The sequence below is a fragment of the Theobroma cacao genome, chromosome 2, assembly GCF_053813885.1.
Source record: "Theobroma cacao isolate CCN51 chromosome 2, ASM5381388v1, whole genome shotgun sequence".
NCBI classification, from domain to species: Eukaryota; Viridiplantae; Streptophyta; class Magnoliopsida; order Malvales; family Malvaceae; genus Theobroma; species Theobroma cacao.
In genome coordinates this window covers 42465821-42480272 of record NC_142640.1, presented here as the reverse complement: position 1 = coordinate 42480272, position 14452 = coordinate 42465821, and the positions used below count along the sequence as shown (strand labels likewise).

At 36.7% G+C, this 14452-nt stretch overlaps 2 protein-coding genes and 1 pseudogene across 3 annotated transcripts; 1 reads left to right on the top strand and 2 right to left on the bottom strand.

Moving 5' to 3' along the window:
- Window positions 1-624: 624 nt before the first annotated feature.
- Window positions 625-2839, top strand: ARO4 (armadillo repeat only 4). Its single transcript, XM_007044714.3, has one exon. The coding sequence runs from the start codon at window positions 878-880 to the stop codon at window positions 2726-2728; it is 1851 nt and encodes a 616-aa protein (XP_007044776.2). The 5' UTR covers window positions 625-877; the 3' UTR covers window positions 2729-2839.
- A 1213-nt stretch (window positions 2840-4052) lies between these two features.
- Window positions 4053-6731, bottom strand: LOC18609543 (F-box family protein). Of its 2 annotated transcripts, XM_007044710.3 has the most exons (5): window positions 6086-6731; window positions 5865-5998; window positions 5577-5759; window positions 4966-5133; window positions 4053-4738 (listed from the first exon to the last, which is right to left on the bottom strand). In XM_007044710.3, exons 1-4 carry the CDS (start codon window positions 6603-6605, stop codon window positions 4966-4968), a joined length of 1005 nt encoding a protein of 334 aa, XP_007044772.2. In that variant the 5' UTR covers window positions 6606-6731; the 3' UTR covers window positions 4053-4738. The 2 variants fall into 2 exon arrangements, with proteins under 2 accessions (XP_007044772.2, XP_088660164.1); XM_088804038.1 differs by lacking the exon at window positions 4053-4738 and having other exon boundaries at window positions 4838-5133.
- A 6386-nt stretch (window positions 6732-13117) lies between these two features.
- Window positions 13118-14034, bottom strand: LOC108660705 (cyclin-dependent protein kinase inhibitor SMR6 pseudogene; annotated as a pseudogene).
- Window positions 14035-14452: the final 418 nt, after the last annotated feature.

The following is a 14452-nucleotide window of genomic DNA, read 5'->3' as shown; positions in this document are numbered from 1 at the left end:
AGATGACTTGATTTATAATTGCTAAATGAAAACGACACGACTTGTATTCCCCATTCCATTCCGCAGGGCAGAGACTAATCTCATTCAGGGGAATTCTAAAATGAAGAGTCTATTTAAAATATTCAAATCTTATCTATTACAAGAGATTTGAAAAGTGAGTGCGTCATACGTGGGAATGGAAATAACCCGGAATAAAGATTCAAGACAGTAAACCCCTTGCCTTTGGGGCTTGGGGTAGTAAATTTGCGTGGTCACCAATGAACAGGTCTTGGATTGCCATCGTCATCGTCATCTTTTACAACAATGGTCTGGTCAGTCAACCAGGAAAGAATCTCGGATTTTTGTCGTTTCATGATAAATAAATAAATAAATAAATATGGCGAAACCTCCTCTGTCCGTTGGTCCTAAAATTAATTAATTGTACAAAATTGTGCTTCCCAAACCACGTCTGTAACACTAGTAAAATAAATGACAAGGAAGGAAGAATTTTCAGACTTGAGTCGGAATCGACGTTGAATTGACTCGTCATCTCCTTGTAACTTCAGGCTCTTTTCCTGGCTAGTTCCCCCTCTCACGCGCTTCATCCAAATTGCAATTGTAACACTAATATAATTGTCATAAAACAGCACAATTCCCAAGAAGCCTAGGACTGCAAAACAACAAAAAAACGTCAGCTGCAGCTACGCTGACTAGACACAACAAACATGCGAAGAATGATCAAAGCTCCATCCTCAGTCCCCTCCTGACTCATCTCCAAAACAGCGCTAGATTTTCCCTCATACCCCCTAACTCACTCTTCACTCGCCTCTGTGACTCACCTACAAAAACAGGAATACCAAGACAACTACTTTTTAATTTTCTTTACCTGATTCAGTTGATGATGGGATCGGCGGAGGAGAAGCGTATCGAGGACGAGCTGTCCTATCCGATTTGGCTAGCGGAGCGAGTTCGCTCGGCGGCGGACGAAGCCGGGTCGCTTAAAGCCGAATGCGGGGAGGTTGCCAAGCAAGTGGATCGGCTTTCCCAAATGCTTCGAACCCTGGTCAGGTTCACCACCTCGGTTCAATCCCTCTACGAACGCCCTATTCGCCGGTTAATCTCCGAGGTTTCCAAAAACCTAGAGCGAGCCCTCACTTTAGTCCGAAAGTGCAAGCGGCAGAGCATCTTGCGTCGAGTTGTGAGAATCACGAGCGCCACCGAGTTCCGCAAAGTGTTAAACCTTCTAGACGCTTCCATCGGCGACATGAAATGGCTCATGGGCGTCCTCGACACCGAAAACAACGGGACTTCGAGTGGAATCTTCCTTTCCCTCCCTCCAATCGCCAGCAACGACCCGATTATTTCGTGGGTCTGGTCTTACATCGCAACTGTGCAAATGGGCGAATTAACCGATCGCATCGAAGCCGCCAACAACCTCGCTTCCCTCGCTCAAGACAACGACCGAAACAAAAAAATAACCGTCGAAGAAGGCGGCGTCCCTCCTTTACTAAAACTTCTTAAAGAAAGCTCCTCAACGGAAGCGCAAATCGCGGCGGCTAATGCGCTTTTTGTTTTAGCAAATGAGCACGAAAGAGTTAGGAGTATTGTTGATGAAATGGGGGTTCCAATTGTGGTGCAAGTGTTGGGAGATTCTCCTATGAAGGTTCAAATTCCGGTAGCGAAATTGGTAGCGAGAATGGCGGAGCATGATCCGGTAGCGCAAGAGGATTTCGCCAGAGAGAATGTGATTAGGCCGTTGGTGACTTTGTTGTCATTTGAGACATTTGTGGAAGATTCTAGGACACAGATGGGTAAGCAAAGCATTCATTCTATAGTTCAGATTAATAAAGAAATGGAGAAAAATTCTTCGATTGGGTCGAATTCGAGGAATTACAGTTATCGACCCTATACCAATTCCTATTCTAATTTGCATATGGAAGGGAGTAGTAGGGGAGGGAATCATAGGAAAGAAAGGGAAAATGAGAAGCCTGAAGTGAAAATTCAGTTGAAAATTAATGGCACTGAAGCTTTGTGGATGCTTGCTAAAGGGAGTGTTTCTAATAGTAGGAGGATAACTGAGACAAAAGGACTGCTTTGCCTGGCTAAGTTGGTGGAGAAGGAGCAAGGCGAATTACAGTATAATTGTTTGATGACAATAATGGAGATCACAGCCGCTGCCGAATCCAATTCTGATCTTAGACGGGCAGCTTTTAAGACGAATTCACTTGCAGCTAAGGCTGTTATTGATCAGCTTTTGAGGGTGATCAAGGAATTGGATAGTCCTACATTGCAAATTCCTGCTATTAAATCAATTGGTTCATTAGCAAGGACTTTCCCAGCAAGGGAGACTCGAGTGATTGGTCCTTTGGTGACACAGCTAGCTAATAAGGATCAAGAAGTGGCAATGGAAGCTGCCATTGCCTTGCAGAAGTTTGCATCTCCGGAGAATTTTCTTTGTATGGACCATTCAAAATCGATAATTGGGTTCAATGGTGTTCCACCTTTGATGAGATTGCTTAGAAGTGAAATGACGCAGCTGCACGGAGTGATCCTGCTCTGCTACCTTGCTATACACTCCGGTGATAACGAGGCTTTAGAACAAGCTAGGGTTTTGACTGCCCTTGAGGGGGCAGACCGAACTGTGGTTGCACAACATCCTGATTTGAAAGAATTGGTGTCCAAGGCCATATATCACCTCAACCTTTATCACACTGGAGTCCATCCTCAGAGGCAATCCTATGCGCCTTGAATTTGCACTCTATATTTTTGTTAGGGGCATTGTTCTGCTTTTCAGGTAGATTGGAAGGCAAGCTAATAGCATACACAGATTTACAAGATTTGGATTAGTTAGAAAAAAGAATAGTTTCATCAAGGTAGACAGGCTTCTGCTTAAGCAAGTATACATTGTTCAAAATACCTTAGATGCTTTAATACTTTTTTTAGTGGTCAAATTGTTTGTGAATATTTTTATTTTTTGTTTATAAGAACATTGAGTTACTGATTCCTTCCTGTCTTCTCTACCACTGATCTCTTTTCTCAACTTGTGTACTTCCTTGAGTGAAATTTTGAAATTCTCCATTTTCCACAAATCAGACTTTTGAGACAATTCTTTTGGAAATTTGGTAAACATATAAAAGTGCTCATCTGGCAATGAGAATTGCATTGATCAATCATTTTAAAGCTCATTAAACAAAAACTACGATGCGGTTTATCTACTGATATTCAGCCCTTTAAATTAGATGACATGGCTAGGCAGGACTTTATATATATAGTTATCAGCTATCCACCTATCATCATGTGTTCATGTTTCCACCACCTTCATCTTATAAGTGCTGAACAATTAGCTAAGAATGATCATCTTTTTGTGATGGAAAATGAATCATTATGTTTGGAACTTGGAAGAAGACTAACTCGTTCTATATACGCTATCTGCTTATGAATTCCCATGGACAATTCATCATCCTTCATTAGGGTAAGGAATGATCAAAATCAAATTTACCACTATACTATAAATCAATATCAAATTTTACCATTATACTTTAATTTCATTCTATTTTACCATTGTACTTTCCCTTTTATTGATTTTTGAACATAAAAGTGAAAAAATTGATAAATAAAAAAAAACTACCACGTGTAGTAACAAAATATTCAGTGAAATATTTCAATTCCATTTTTTTTTTTCCAAAAGCAATCAAATTGAAACCATAGTAACAAAGTTTACCATTTGCGTTAACAGATTACTTCATGAAATATGTCAATTTCATTACTTTTTGTTCAAAAATCAACAAAATTGAAAACACAATGATAAAATTTAATAAAATTGAAGTACAATGATAAAATCAATATTGAATCATAATATATTGGCAAATTTCACCTTAACCCGGGAAAGGGTAAGAGTCTATTCGTTTAGGCATATTTTGTGCGGAGTGGCCATCTGGTCGACCACGAGTGTCTAGAGAGCCCAAGTGCCCAACAACTTCAATGCTTCCCGAAGGGACTCCATGGGCTGCGCCGACATTTGAATACAATCCAGAACAAACAATTTTTTTTAAAAAAAAAACTGGAAGTGAAAATAGAACAAGAGGAAGAAACAATCATCCAATGGATTCATCGCCACTGTTCCAACTCCAAACCAAAAAAATCCCTTCCTAATGCAGAAAGGGTATCTATAATGTCATAACTCACCAAACTTGTTTTGCACTAATAGATCTTGTAGCACAGCCAATACAAACAATATATCCTGGTGTAGCAATCTCAAACACAAATGTCCTACCATCAATTGTTACTGATCAAACATGTCATGGTCATAATCATCTGTAACATTGCTGATCACATGTGCATGAAAGGAAGTTAAAACTCGTAACACGTTCTCCCATTGCTGATATTCATATATACCAAGTGTTTGAAACCTCAAAGCCACTTCCTACCTCCACACCCTCAACAAGGAAAAAGAATACGAAGACAAAAATAAGCCAAAACTCTCTTTTCTCTTCACCCCTTCTCCTATAAACATTTTCCAGATGGTTGATGAAAAGCAGTTAAAATAACTTATCAATCTTCAAATAAAGAAAAGAGATGCTAACTAGTTTGTAGTCATTAACAAGATATGAGTGCCATATTTTTTACTGTTTTAGAAGATACAGTTGAAACAGGTGACCTGATAAAGTAAAATGGTTATTGAGGCAATAACCTAATTGTAGCCGCCTAAGCTAGCCAAACCTTCCTTAAATAAGTAGGCTTAGAGCCCAAATTCCCTTTCCTGCAATGTAAGAATTGAAACGTAAAAGGTTGATATTCTTTAGTGATGTTTTTTCATTTTGGCTGGTAAAAGGCACAAATGTTAATAAACACTGGAATCAAAAGGAAAACAGCAACAACATCTATATATTTATAACTTTGTCACTTGTCAAGCATAAGACAAAAAACAAAAGGAAAGAAGCAATATCAGGAGTATATGAGAAAGTTCAGTAAACAGCCTTGACATACTCAGCGAGATGAAGGTAAAGCACACCAATTGTCAGCAAGAAGCATGGCACGGTCACGAGAAGTTGCTGAGAGTTGCTGGAGAATTACATTTTTGACATGAGTTGCAGCCGTTTCACCAGAACGTGTAGCAAGTTCAAGGTACACGACAGCTTTCATCATTTCCCCTTCCTGCCCAAGTATTATATCAAAATCCACATCAGCTTAGATTGCAAAAATACAACATTATCAGCACACAAACATACCATTGAGAAGAGAGAAAATGATCATACAGACAAAAAAAGCCAGACTCATCAAGAAACAATCTTGCGTTTTATATCTTTCTCTTAACAACTACAAGCCCCCACCCCCCTGCAAAAAAAAAACCCTTTGTTTTCCTTCATTCATATTTTCCCATTTTACTTTAATATGTCTTAAGCTCAGCCAAAGTTTTGTTTTCCTTCATTCATATTTCCTCAATTTACTTCACATGCCTTGAGCTAAGGCAAATCAAAGCCAACAACTTTCTGCTATTACTACATAACAAGCTTGTGCATCAGAAATATTGTATTCATTTTATACATGGTACTATGGTTGTTTATACTTATAAACGAAAGTATAAGAACGAGACACACAGAAAATAGAGCAAGTCCATGTTCAAATTGAGCTTTGCTATGACCACGATCAGCAGCCCTCTTCATCCATTTCCTTGCTTGTCTACGACTATGTGACAAACCTTCCCCAAATGTATAACAAAGCGAAGTATTGTACATTGCACGCACATATCCACCTTCAGCAGCTTTTAGATACCATCTAGCCTGAGTATCATCAATAAGCAACAAAGCAAATCCCATCATCCCAATTCTCAAAAAGAGAAGTTCACTATGAATACAATTAAAATGGGTAAGTAAAGAACTCCATACAGCTTCTCGAAGATTTCGATCCACCACAAGACCTTGATGCAGGCAAAGTGCCAGCTGGTATTGAGCTCGAATATGGCCCCCAACTGAAGCTTCATGCAACCATTTTACAGCCTCCTTATGCTTTTGAGGTTGAGCTGCGACACAAAATTAATTTTAAACTGTATGACATTAAATAATCAGCTAAGATTTGAGAAAAAGTTTATTGATTTTGACAACAATACCGTGCAAGTATGAAATTCCGAGATTGCACTGTCCAGCAGGGTCGCCAAGGGCAGCGGCTTTCTGATAAAGAGCAATTGCCTCTTCCTTTTGACCCCTTTCCCAGTAAATAAGCCCCGCATCGACCATAGCCAGAGTAGAGCCACGTGCAGCGCCTTTCAAGAATGAGTCGAGAGCTTTTTCCAAGTTGCGTCGAAAACCGCCTCGACCGTGCTTGAAACGCTTCCCATAACGCAGCAGCACCATCGCTTCCCTCAACGGCCGAAGCACGTCCCTCCACGACTTGCACACCAGCGACGCCGTAAGAAGATTCGGGAAATTAAACGGCGCTGCGATTTTCGTTAATATGTCGAAAGGGAGAGCCGAGAAATCAGGACCGTCGGTTTGGGATGACGACGGTTTTGAAATGAATTTGGAACGCCTGGATAATTTGGTCTTCCCATCTCCATTGCTAGGTTTCGACAACGGAAAAGCAGTGAATCGAGATCCATCGGATCGATCTGGCCATGTTTTTTGCTCCATTTTGCCGCTCCACTTTCCCCAGCTCACACTGAAAGGGTCATTTGCAGCGATACATACCTTCTTTTAAAAGTTATAAAGAAAATAAAATGAAAGAAATCTTCATTCCAAAAAAATAAGTGAAGGAAATCTGGTAGCAAATGCTTGTTGTGTGACGTGACCCATCTTTAATTAGGAACAAAACAACCCGACACGTGCCACCTCTTAACCGACGTTAAGATATTTCTGTTAGTGGCAAGGGCTGGGTTAGACAAGCCGAGCTCGTCACACTTTAAATATTCGTCAATGGGGAAATATAAAATTGTTTAAATGGGGTATCAATTTCAAATCAAGTAATATTTTTTTTTAAAAGCACATTTTATGCTTTCACCATCCGTCCATGTCATCACAAATCCTTAACCTAATTGATAAAAAGATTTTAGTGACGTAGAAATTCTGATGTGAAATAAATCAGTGTTTACTTACAAAAAAATTCACAACACCAAAAGCCACTAGCTAGCAAGGATCCATCACAACCTTGACAGCGTTAACGACCTTGTATGATTGCATCAAGTTCATCTATGTTTACGTTTCCTTTTTTATGAAATTATTTTGGAGGAAAAAAAGAAACATAAATTGGGCTTAAATAAGATGTAAAATATAAATTCAAGGTAAGATAAAACTGAAACAAAAAAAAAATTCAAAAGAGACTTAACTTTATTTTGTGGTTTTTCTTAGATTCAACTTAATAATTATTATGAATTGATCTTCTATAAGCCAGGCAAATACCAATTAACAAATAGAAATAACTATTATCTGTTAACAAATGATTCTAAACAAGAGATAATATAAAATAAATATACTAAGATAATAATCAAATTAAGTGAATATAAATCCAACTAGCTATTTAACCTTTAATCTTGAAAGATAATTACACATAACGTACATTCTCGTTTAGAATCACCCTCATCCTCAAGGGTCAAAACTTGAAATGCTTATACATACATACATACATACATACATACATATATATAACTTCATCATCTAAACCTCCATCTTTCTATTGCAATCAATTTTCTCTTGAACATTTATTTTTGTCTATTTAAACTCTTATGTGTGTGTGTTAGGAGGCACATTTGAGGATTTTTGAGTTCTAATTTAGATTAATTATTCTTACAAGATAATTTTATTTTCTTTTAAAATTCAACTATTAAGAATGTATAAGCACATGATAGTATGTCCTTTAGCGTTAGTTGGTTAGTTAAGCCAAAAAGTCAACAATTTTCTATTTTTGTTAATTAGGTTAAGTTTGGCAATTATTCTTGTAATCAAGTTTCTAGGTTCTTCTTTCTGTAAAATGTATATTGGTGACTTTGTAATCATTCTTGAAGAAATAATACAATCAATTTAGTTTATTTCATTTCTCAATCTTATATAGTGTCCGAAGGGTTCGATTAGGATTTTTGTTGTGATTTCCTTAATTTTTCTAGTCTTTATTCTTCATTCAAGATTGAAGTCACAATTTGATCAATTCTTCTTTGCCAATGGCAAATTCATTATCTAAATTAGTCATCTCACCCTTAAAAGATCCATATTCCCCATTCTTTCTTCATCATATAGGCATGGATTTTATAATTGTAAATCCAAAACGTACCTAAAGTAATTACACTTTTGGATTTCTTAATGGATCAATCCAAGAACATAGGGCTTCAGATGATCTTTACTTTCCATGGACTAGATGCAATAACCTAATCGTGGCATCACACCACTAATTGCAACCATTGTCTTCTACATGAACTCAATCTCATAAATCTAGAATACATTGAAGAAATGATTTTCTTAACTCAATGATGCCAAAACCTGCAATCTTCAATTCTCTTATATAGTATTACTCAAGGTACAAGAACTATGGATGCATATTTGACTGAATTAAATGACTTATGGGAAAAACTAAGGGACTATAGGCCATTTCCTCATTGTGAATGTGAAAAATGCACTCAATCCTACTTTCAAAGATATATATCAATGTTAAAAAGATAATGTATATAGGTTTCTTAATGGTTTGAATGAAAACTATTCTGCTTTAAGGTCACACATTTGTAATGTTAAGCCTTTCCCTACCCTTGAAAAACCTATAACCTAGTTCTTAGGGAAGAATCACAAAGAACTTTGCATTTGCAAACACAACCCTTTGTGGAATCCTTTGTTATGGCAGCACTGGTTGAAAGAAAGAAAAAAACTAAGGTTAAGTTAATTTGTTCCCATTGTGGAAAGCATAGTCACATTAAGGAGAAATGTTGTAGGATCACAGGACTCCCTACTAATTTTAGGTTTAGGGAATCCTGAAAGGGTATGGCATCTGTTAACAGCATCATCAATTCTTCACCATCAGAACAATAGGAAGATGAAGTCACTAGTTCAATCACCAAACACATGACTCTTATCAATGGGCATAATTTAGACAATGAAGCATATGAGACATGGGAAATATGGTTAAAATTAGGAATGATGTTCAAGAAATCTAGGGAAGAGATGGCGGAGATTTTTGCGGCACTTGCCAAAGAAAAGCAAGTAGTGAAAACCGACTGAAAGGGATTGGTTGATGAGTGCAGTGTGAAATTATTTGCTTAAAGAAACTCCTATCATGGAACATTAAATGATGGCTTAGGTCAAACCAATGATGTTATTCCTTCAGTAAACTATTTTAACCTCTGTTTAGTAATAAAAATAATAAAATAAATTAAATCAAGAGAAAAAAAATTAAATCAAATAAACAAGATAAATGTGAGAAAAAAGTATAAATCTCTTTATAGTTTTATGAATTATTGAAGAATAAAGGGAGAATATAAAGAAGTTTCATTAAATATTTTTTTTATTACATATTAAAAATTTTTGAAAAAAATTAAATTTATAATTTTATTTAAAATTTCCAATGGACTTTTGGCATAACTTAAAAAGTTTACATTTTAAAAGCAAATACTTTTGATTATATTTTTGCAGTGTAAAATCCCTTTCACAAATGGGCCGAACACCTACTTAATTTGGTAATTAGGGCCAACAGTGAACTTGAAACCCCGAAAGTCCAATCCATTTGGAGTACATGTGTGAGCTTCTGGGCCAAGCCTAAAACATGAGAAAGGAATATCTATTGTTGGAGAGACAAGACAATCACTTTTATGTCCAATAAAAAAGAAATGGTAAAATATCTTTACTCTTAAGTTTGATTGAAATTATATAAAAATTTATTAATTTTTAAAATAAATATTTCATTTCAAAAAAATATTTTTTATTAGACACATAGATTCAGTCGTTAGTCAATCGTTAATATTTTTATCAACTTACTGACGTGGTAAAAATAAAAAAGATAATTTTACTCTTATTAATTTTTAAAATTACTATTATATAATTTTATTATTTTTTATTAATTAAGAAAAAAAACCTCCCAAGATGGGAGCACCAAGAGCTCCCTTGGGGGGCCTCGATTGGACTCCTTAAGGGAGCACTGGTGCTCCACTAGGGAGCTCGATCGAGATTGCAAGGGAGCACTAGATCTGGTGCTCCCCTTAGGGAGCCCGATGCTCTCTGAAGAAGCCTTGATGCTTTTTTTTTTTTTAATTTTTTAAAATTTAATAATAATTTTTTAAATTAATAAAAAAATATTTTAGTCTTTTCTTAATTTTTATTAACAGTGTTTGTATTTTTGGGACAGAATATCCATATCGAAAACTAATAGACCATTTTGAAATTTCAACCAAAACTTAAGAGATTGAGGTATTTTATCCAAAAAGAAATCTTGAGTATTTGATATAAAAGAATAAAGACTTTCTCTGAAATAATAGAAAAGAATAAAGACTAATATAGTAAAATTGGACTGATATTTATTTTGAGAGAACTTAATTTATATATGTATGCATGTATGAAAATATAAACACAAATAGTAAAACAATTATTCATAGGTGATATTACAATATTTGTTAAGTAATTACGATTTAATGTTCAAATCATATATCTAAAATAAACTTGATCATACCCTAAGTTTTAGTTTGTTTTCCCCTCTAGTTAGTTGGTAGTGATTCTTTGCTATATAGTTTTGAATGGGGAGCAAAGCGAGAAATAGTTAATTGACTCATATATCTAATCACTTAAAATATGGAAAAAGGGTTGAATAGCTTCCAAGATATAAAAAAATAGTATTTTAATGGGACCTGTTCTCTGAGGGAAATGTTTAATATATTCCATGAGGATCCCATGGCAAGTGAGCCCAAGGGAAGGGAGAGAGGGGCGGTCCATTTCTTCAAAACCTATAACCTTTGACCCAGATGTTGTTTACTGGGTCAAAAATGCCGGTGGTGGCTTTGCAGTTTGCTGCAGTCCCCCACATGATGTCCTTGCTACGCAAACATCCCACAAGATCGTGTTGGGTCAACCGTCCCCACACTTGACTTTGACGGAAGCTATTGTTCTGTGTGATCAAGTACTCTTTCCCAAGTATCTCTCGCCCAGTTCTTGAATTGCTCATGGCCCCCACAAAACCAAACAAGTCACATTGCTTCGCCATGGAAAAACGTACGAGTTATAACTTACAAGCTCCTACACTTGGCAATCAGTTTAAATCAAAATTCAGAGCCTCCTGGCAAGCTTGCAACTAAACCACGTCTAGCTAAGTGTTGTCATTTTTGTTAAGACAGCGGTTTTGGTAGCTCGAACCCCAGTTTTGATCTAAGCCTTGGATACTTTTCAGTATTTATAGAGGCCTTGGAACAGCTCCTGTAAATCTCTGTTATAGGTTTCAATCCCGTAACAATTGGGGAATTGATTTCGGATATGATTTGCAGTATGTTCTGGTGGATATCACGTGATGTATATGCCTGTAGGAGATTTGGATTCCAAATTCACAAGCCTCTCTCTCTCTCTCTCTGTCTCTAATAGTCTAGCACTGAGATTTTTAATAACCTACATATAGCTAGCTAGGTTTCATCTGCAAAGTTAAAAGCTTATCTCTAAAGGATTAGACGAAGAGTCCATTATCATTGAAAGCATTGTTCTTTTATTTGATTAGGTAGTAAGTTAAAATACTAGTAGCAAATTCAATTCAGGCAACTACTGGCATTGACACGAAATACTGTATTTTGGTCTGTAGCAACTCATTTTTTCAAATCTTATACTCCATAGATTCTCAATACTGACGCAAAATTTACATTAGACTTTAGAGTAGGTAAATAAGCATAATATAATGTGGTAAGTTGATCCATTCCATCTTCTCAGCATGTTCTTGCATGATTTACCCCATTGCTCCCTTGTCTCCTTCAATGATACAAGTGAAAAACAGATTGAAGAAGGAAAGAAATAAAAAATTGAGCAATCGATGTAAGGCAAGATGACAAATAAGCCACCATATGCTGGCAACATTGCGAAATACACACACATACATATATATATATATATTAATAACCTTCATGTGGTCTCCAATAATACCACTAAATAGGGGGAGTTTAGTGATTAATCTAATCCAAAATGATTTCACTAGAGGCCACATGAGATTCGCAGCCTTTGTTAGACGTGTTAAAACATGATTGCTTCAATACAGAGCTCTGATCCCGAGAGAGCTTTCTTTAGTGTACAAAATGAACTCCAGATTAGGTGAAGTCCCCCTTGTCACTTTTTTAACTATGGCTAACTTGATGGTGCACATTCTTCAGTTATAAACAAAAGGATTTCTAACTTTCTTTTCTTTTTTAACTTTTGTTAATAAACATTCCATTCGCATTATCCAAAGTCAAAAATGTTTTTAGATATGCAAGTGACATTGTCAATTATAGGTCTGCAGAACTTGAGGGGGTTGAAAGAGTTAAATGAGGTCCATTCAAACTCTGCATAGGATTCTAATCCAAGTCTCCCCACATGTGTTTTGTCCCCTTTTTTTTTTCTTGAGTTATCACCAAAGCATTACAAAGAACCTTCCCACTATCATAAGAGTCCGAGGTGGGTGGGGGGTCATGTATGTGGGACAGTGGAAAACTAAGCTAAAGTCTAAAGACGGGATGGTGGCAGAGAGCCAGAAAAGGCAGTGGGTCTTTGGGCTAAGCGTTTTGTAGGGATTTGTCTCAGTCAATCAGCTGTGTGTAAGCATCCGTGCAGCATCTTCCTTACCCATTCGAAAGGATTTACCTTTACTTTGTGTTTGACAACTTTTGGCAACCTTAGCTAGATGTTGACTTGCATGTGTCACTCCCAAGCATGAACATGAATAGTACTGATCTATTGTTTCAAACAAAAGAGAGCAGCAGCAACAACAGGAAGGAAAAGAAAGATCAAAGTGCAAACTGAAAGAAAACCCAGATCCTCACCATTACTTAACTAACAAATGGATGCTTTAATTTTATTACAGTTCTGGGTGCTATACGGATTTAACATAGAAGCTAGAAAGAAATACTACAGATATACAAAGGGAAAAAGAAAAGCTACCACCGCATTTTACCACATTAAGAAGGTCGTTAGGTGAAGCGCAAAAACGCATCTCAAAGAAGCTCATGACATGAAGAAGTTAAATATCCATCTTATTTATTTATGAATTCCCCTGTACATAAACTTCTACTCGCTACAGAATAACCTAAAGCAGAAGAAAAGAAAGTAAGCGTACAAAAAAAAAGAAAGAAAGAAAGAAATAATAAGGAGATGATAAAAGGGGATGCATAAGCTTAAGGGGTTAAGCTTCCCCCCCCCCCCCCCCCCCCCCCCTCTTGGTTGATCAATTAGTTAATTAATTAGCCCTTTCAACATGGCGTATAAAGACACTCTCCAAATCCGGAGGAGTAAAGAACTCTCTAACACTTCCATAGTTACACTTCAAAGAAGGCTTTCGCTTCCTTGGAGCAGGTGGACATGTCAATATCGTAGGAATTCTAGCTTCTTCCCCTGTTGGAGTCGTCGAACATTCGTCTGTTTCGCCACTAATTTCTTTATCTTTCTCCACTGGATTTGTGTAGATAGGCTTCAACGGAGCTCGTAAAGAAATCCCAGCAATAACCCATTTTTTGCCTTCGGACTCTAACCCCCCATCCACTTGAGGCTTCCCTGAAACCCCCATATCCTTGGATCAAAACCAAACCAAACCTTTCAACTATTATTATAGCTAGCTAACTAGGAAGGACCAAGGGAATAAAGAAGAAAGAAGAAAGAATAAAGATGGGCTTTTCCTTTCTTTTCTTTTTTTTTTCTGTTGGTTTGGTTTCCCCCTCCACTTTTCCTTTCCCTTTGTAGAGAGAATCAAAGGGAATCAAAGGGAAAGCAGAAGGAAAGTGTTGGAAAGGAGGAGGTTATGGTTTAGCAAGAAAGAGAGAGGGGGCCTGGAAGGAACATGAGAGAGAGAGAGAAATGTAGCAGCTAAAATGCAAAGGGCTTTAAATAAAATAAATAATAATAATAATAATGCTCATTAATTGAAAGAAAGAAGTAATCGGAAGTAGGCAACGTTGAATGTTGTGTTTATACCAATCAGGGACAGCGATAAAAAGAGAACCCGAGGAAACTCGTGACATAAGCAAAGAGAGAGAAAAGAAAAAGACTAACCCCGACTAGAACTTGCCCGTGAAACTACGGGCAGCTTTCAAGTGAATAATAATAATAAATGGGATTGTGATATTGACTTGGATTTTGGCGCCAAAATTTTGGGATCACCAACAATTTCCCTGCTTATTGTTCTTTTCATCAGTTTTTTGCTTTTATTTGACATTTTTCTTTCTTCAAATTTTCAACGCCTACTTTCCAGTTTTCTCCTCGTTGCTTGTAATATTTCCTTTCTTGTTAAATAAAACCAGAGCAAAAGCCTTTTTTTAACGAGGCTTTTTCAAAAGGAGGCTTTTTTTCTTTTC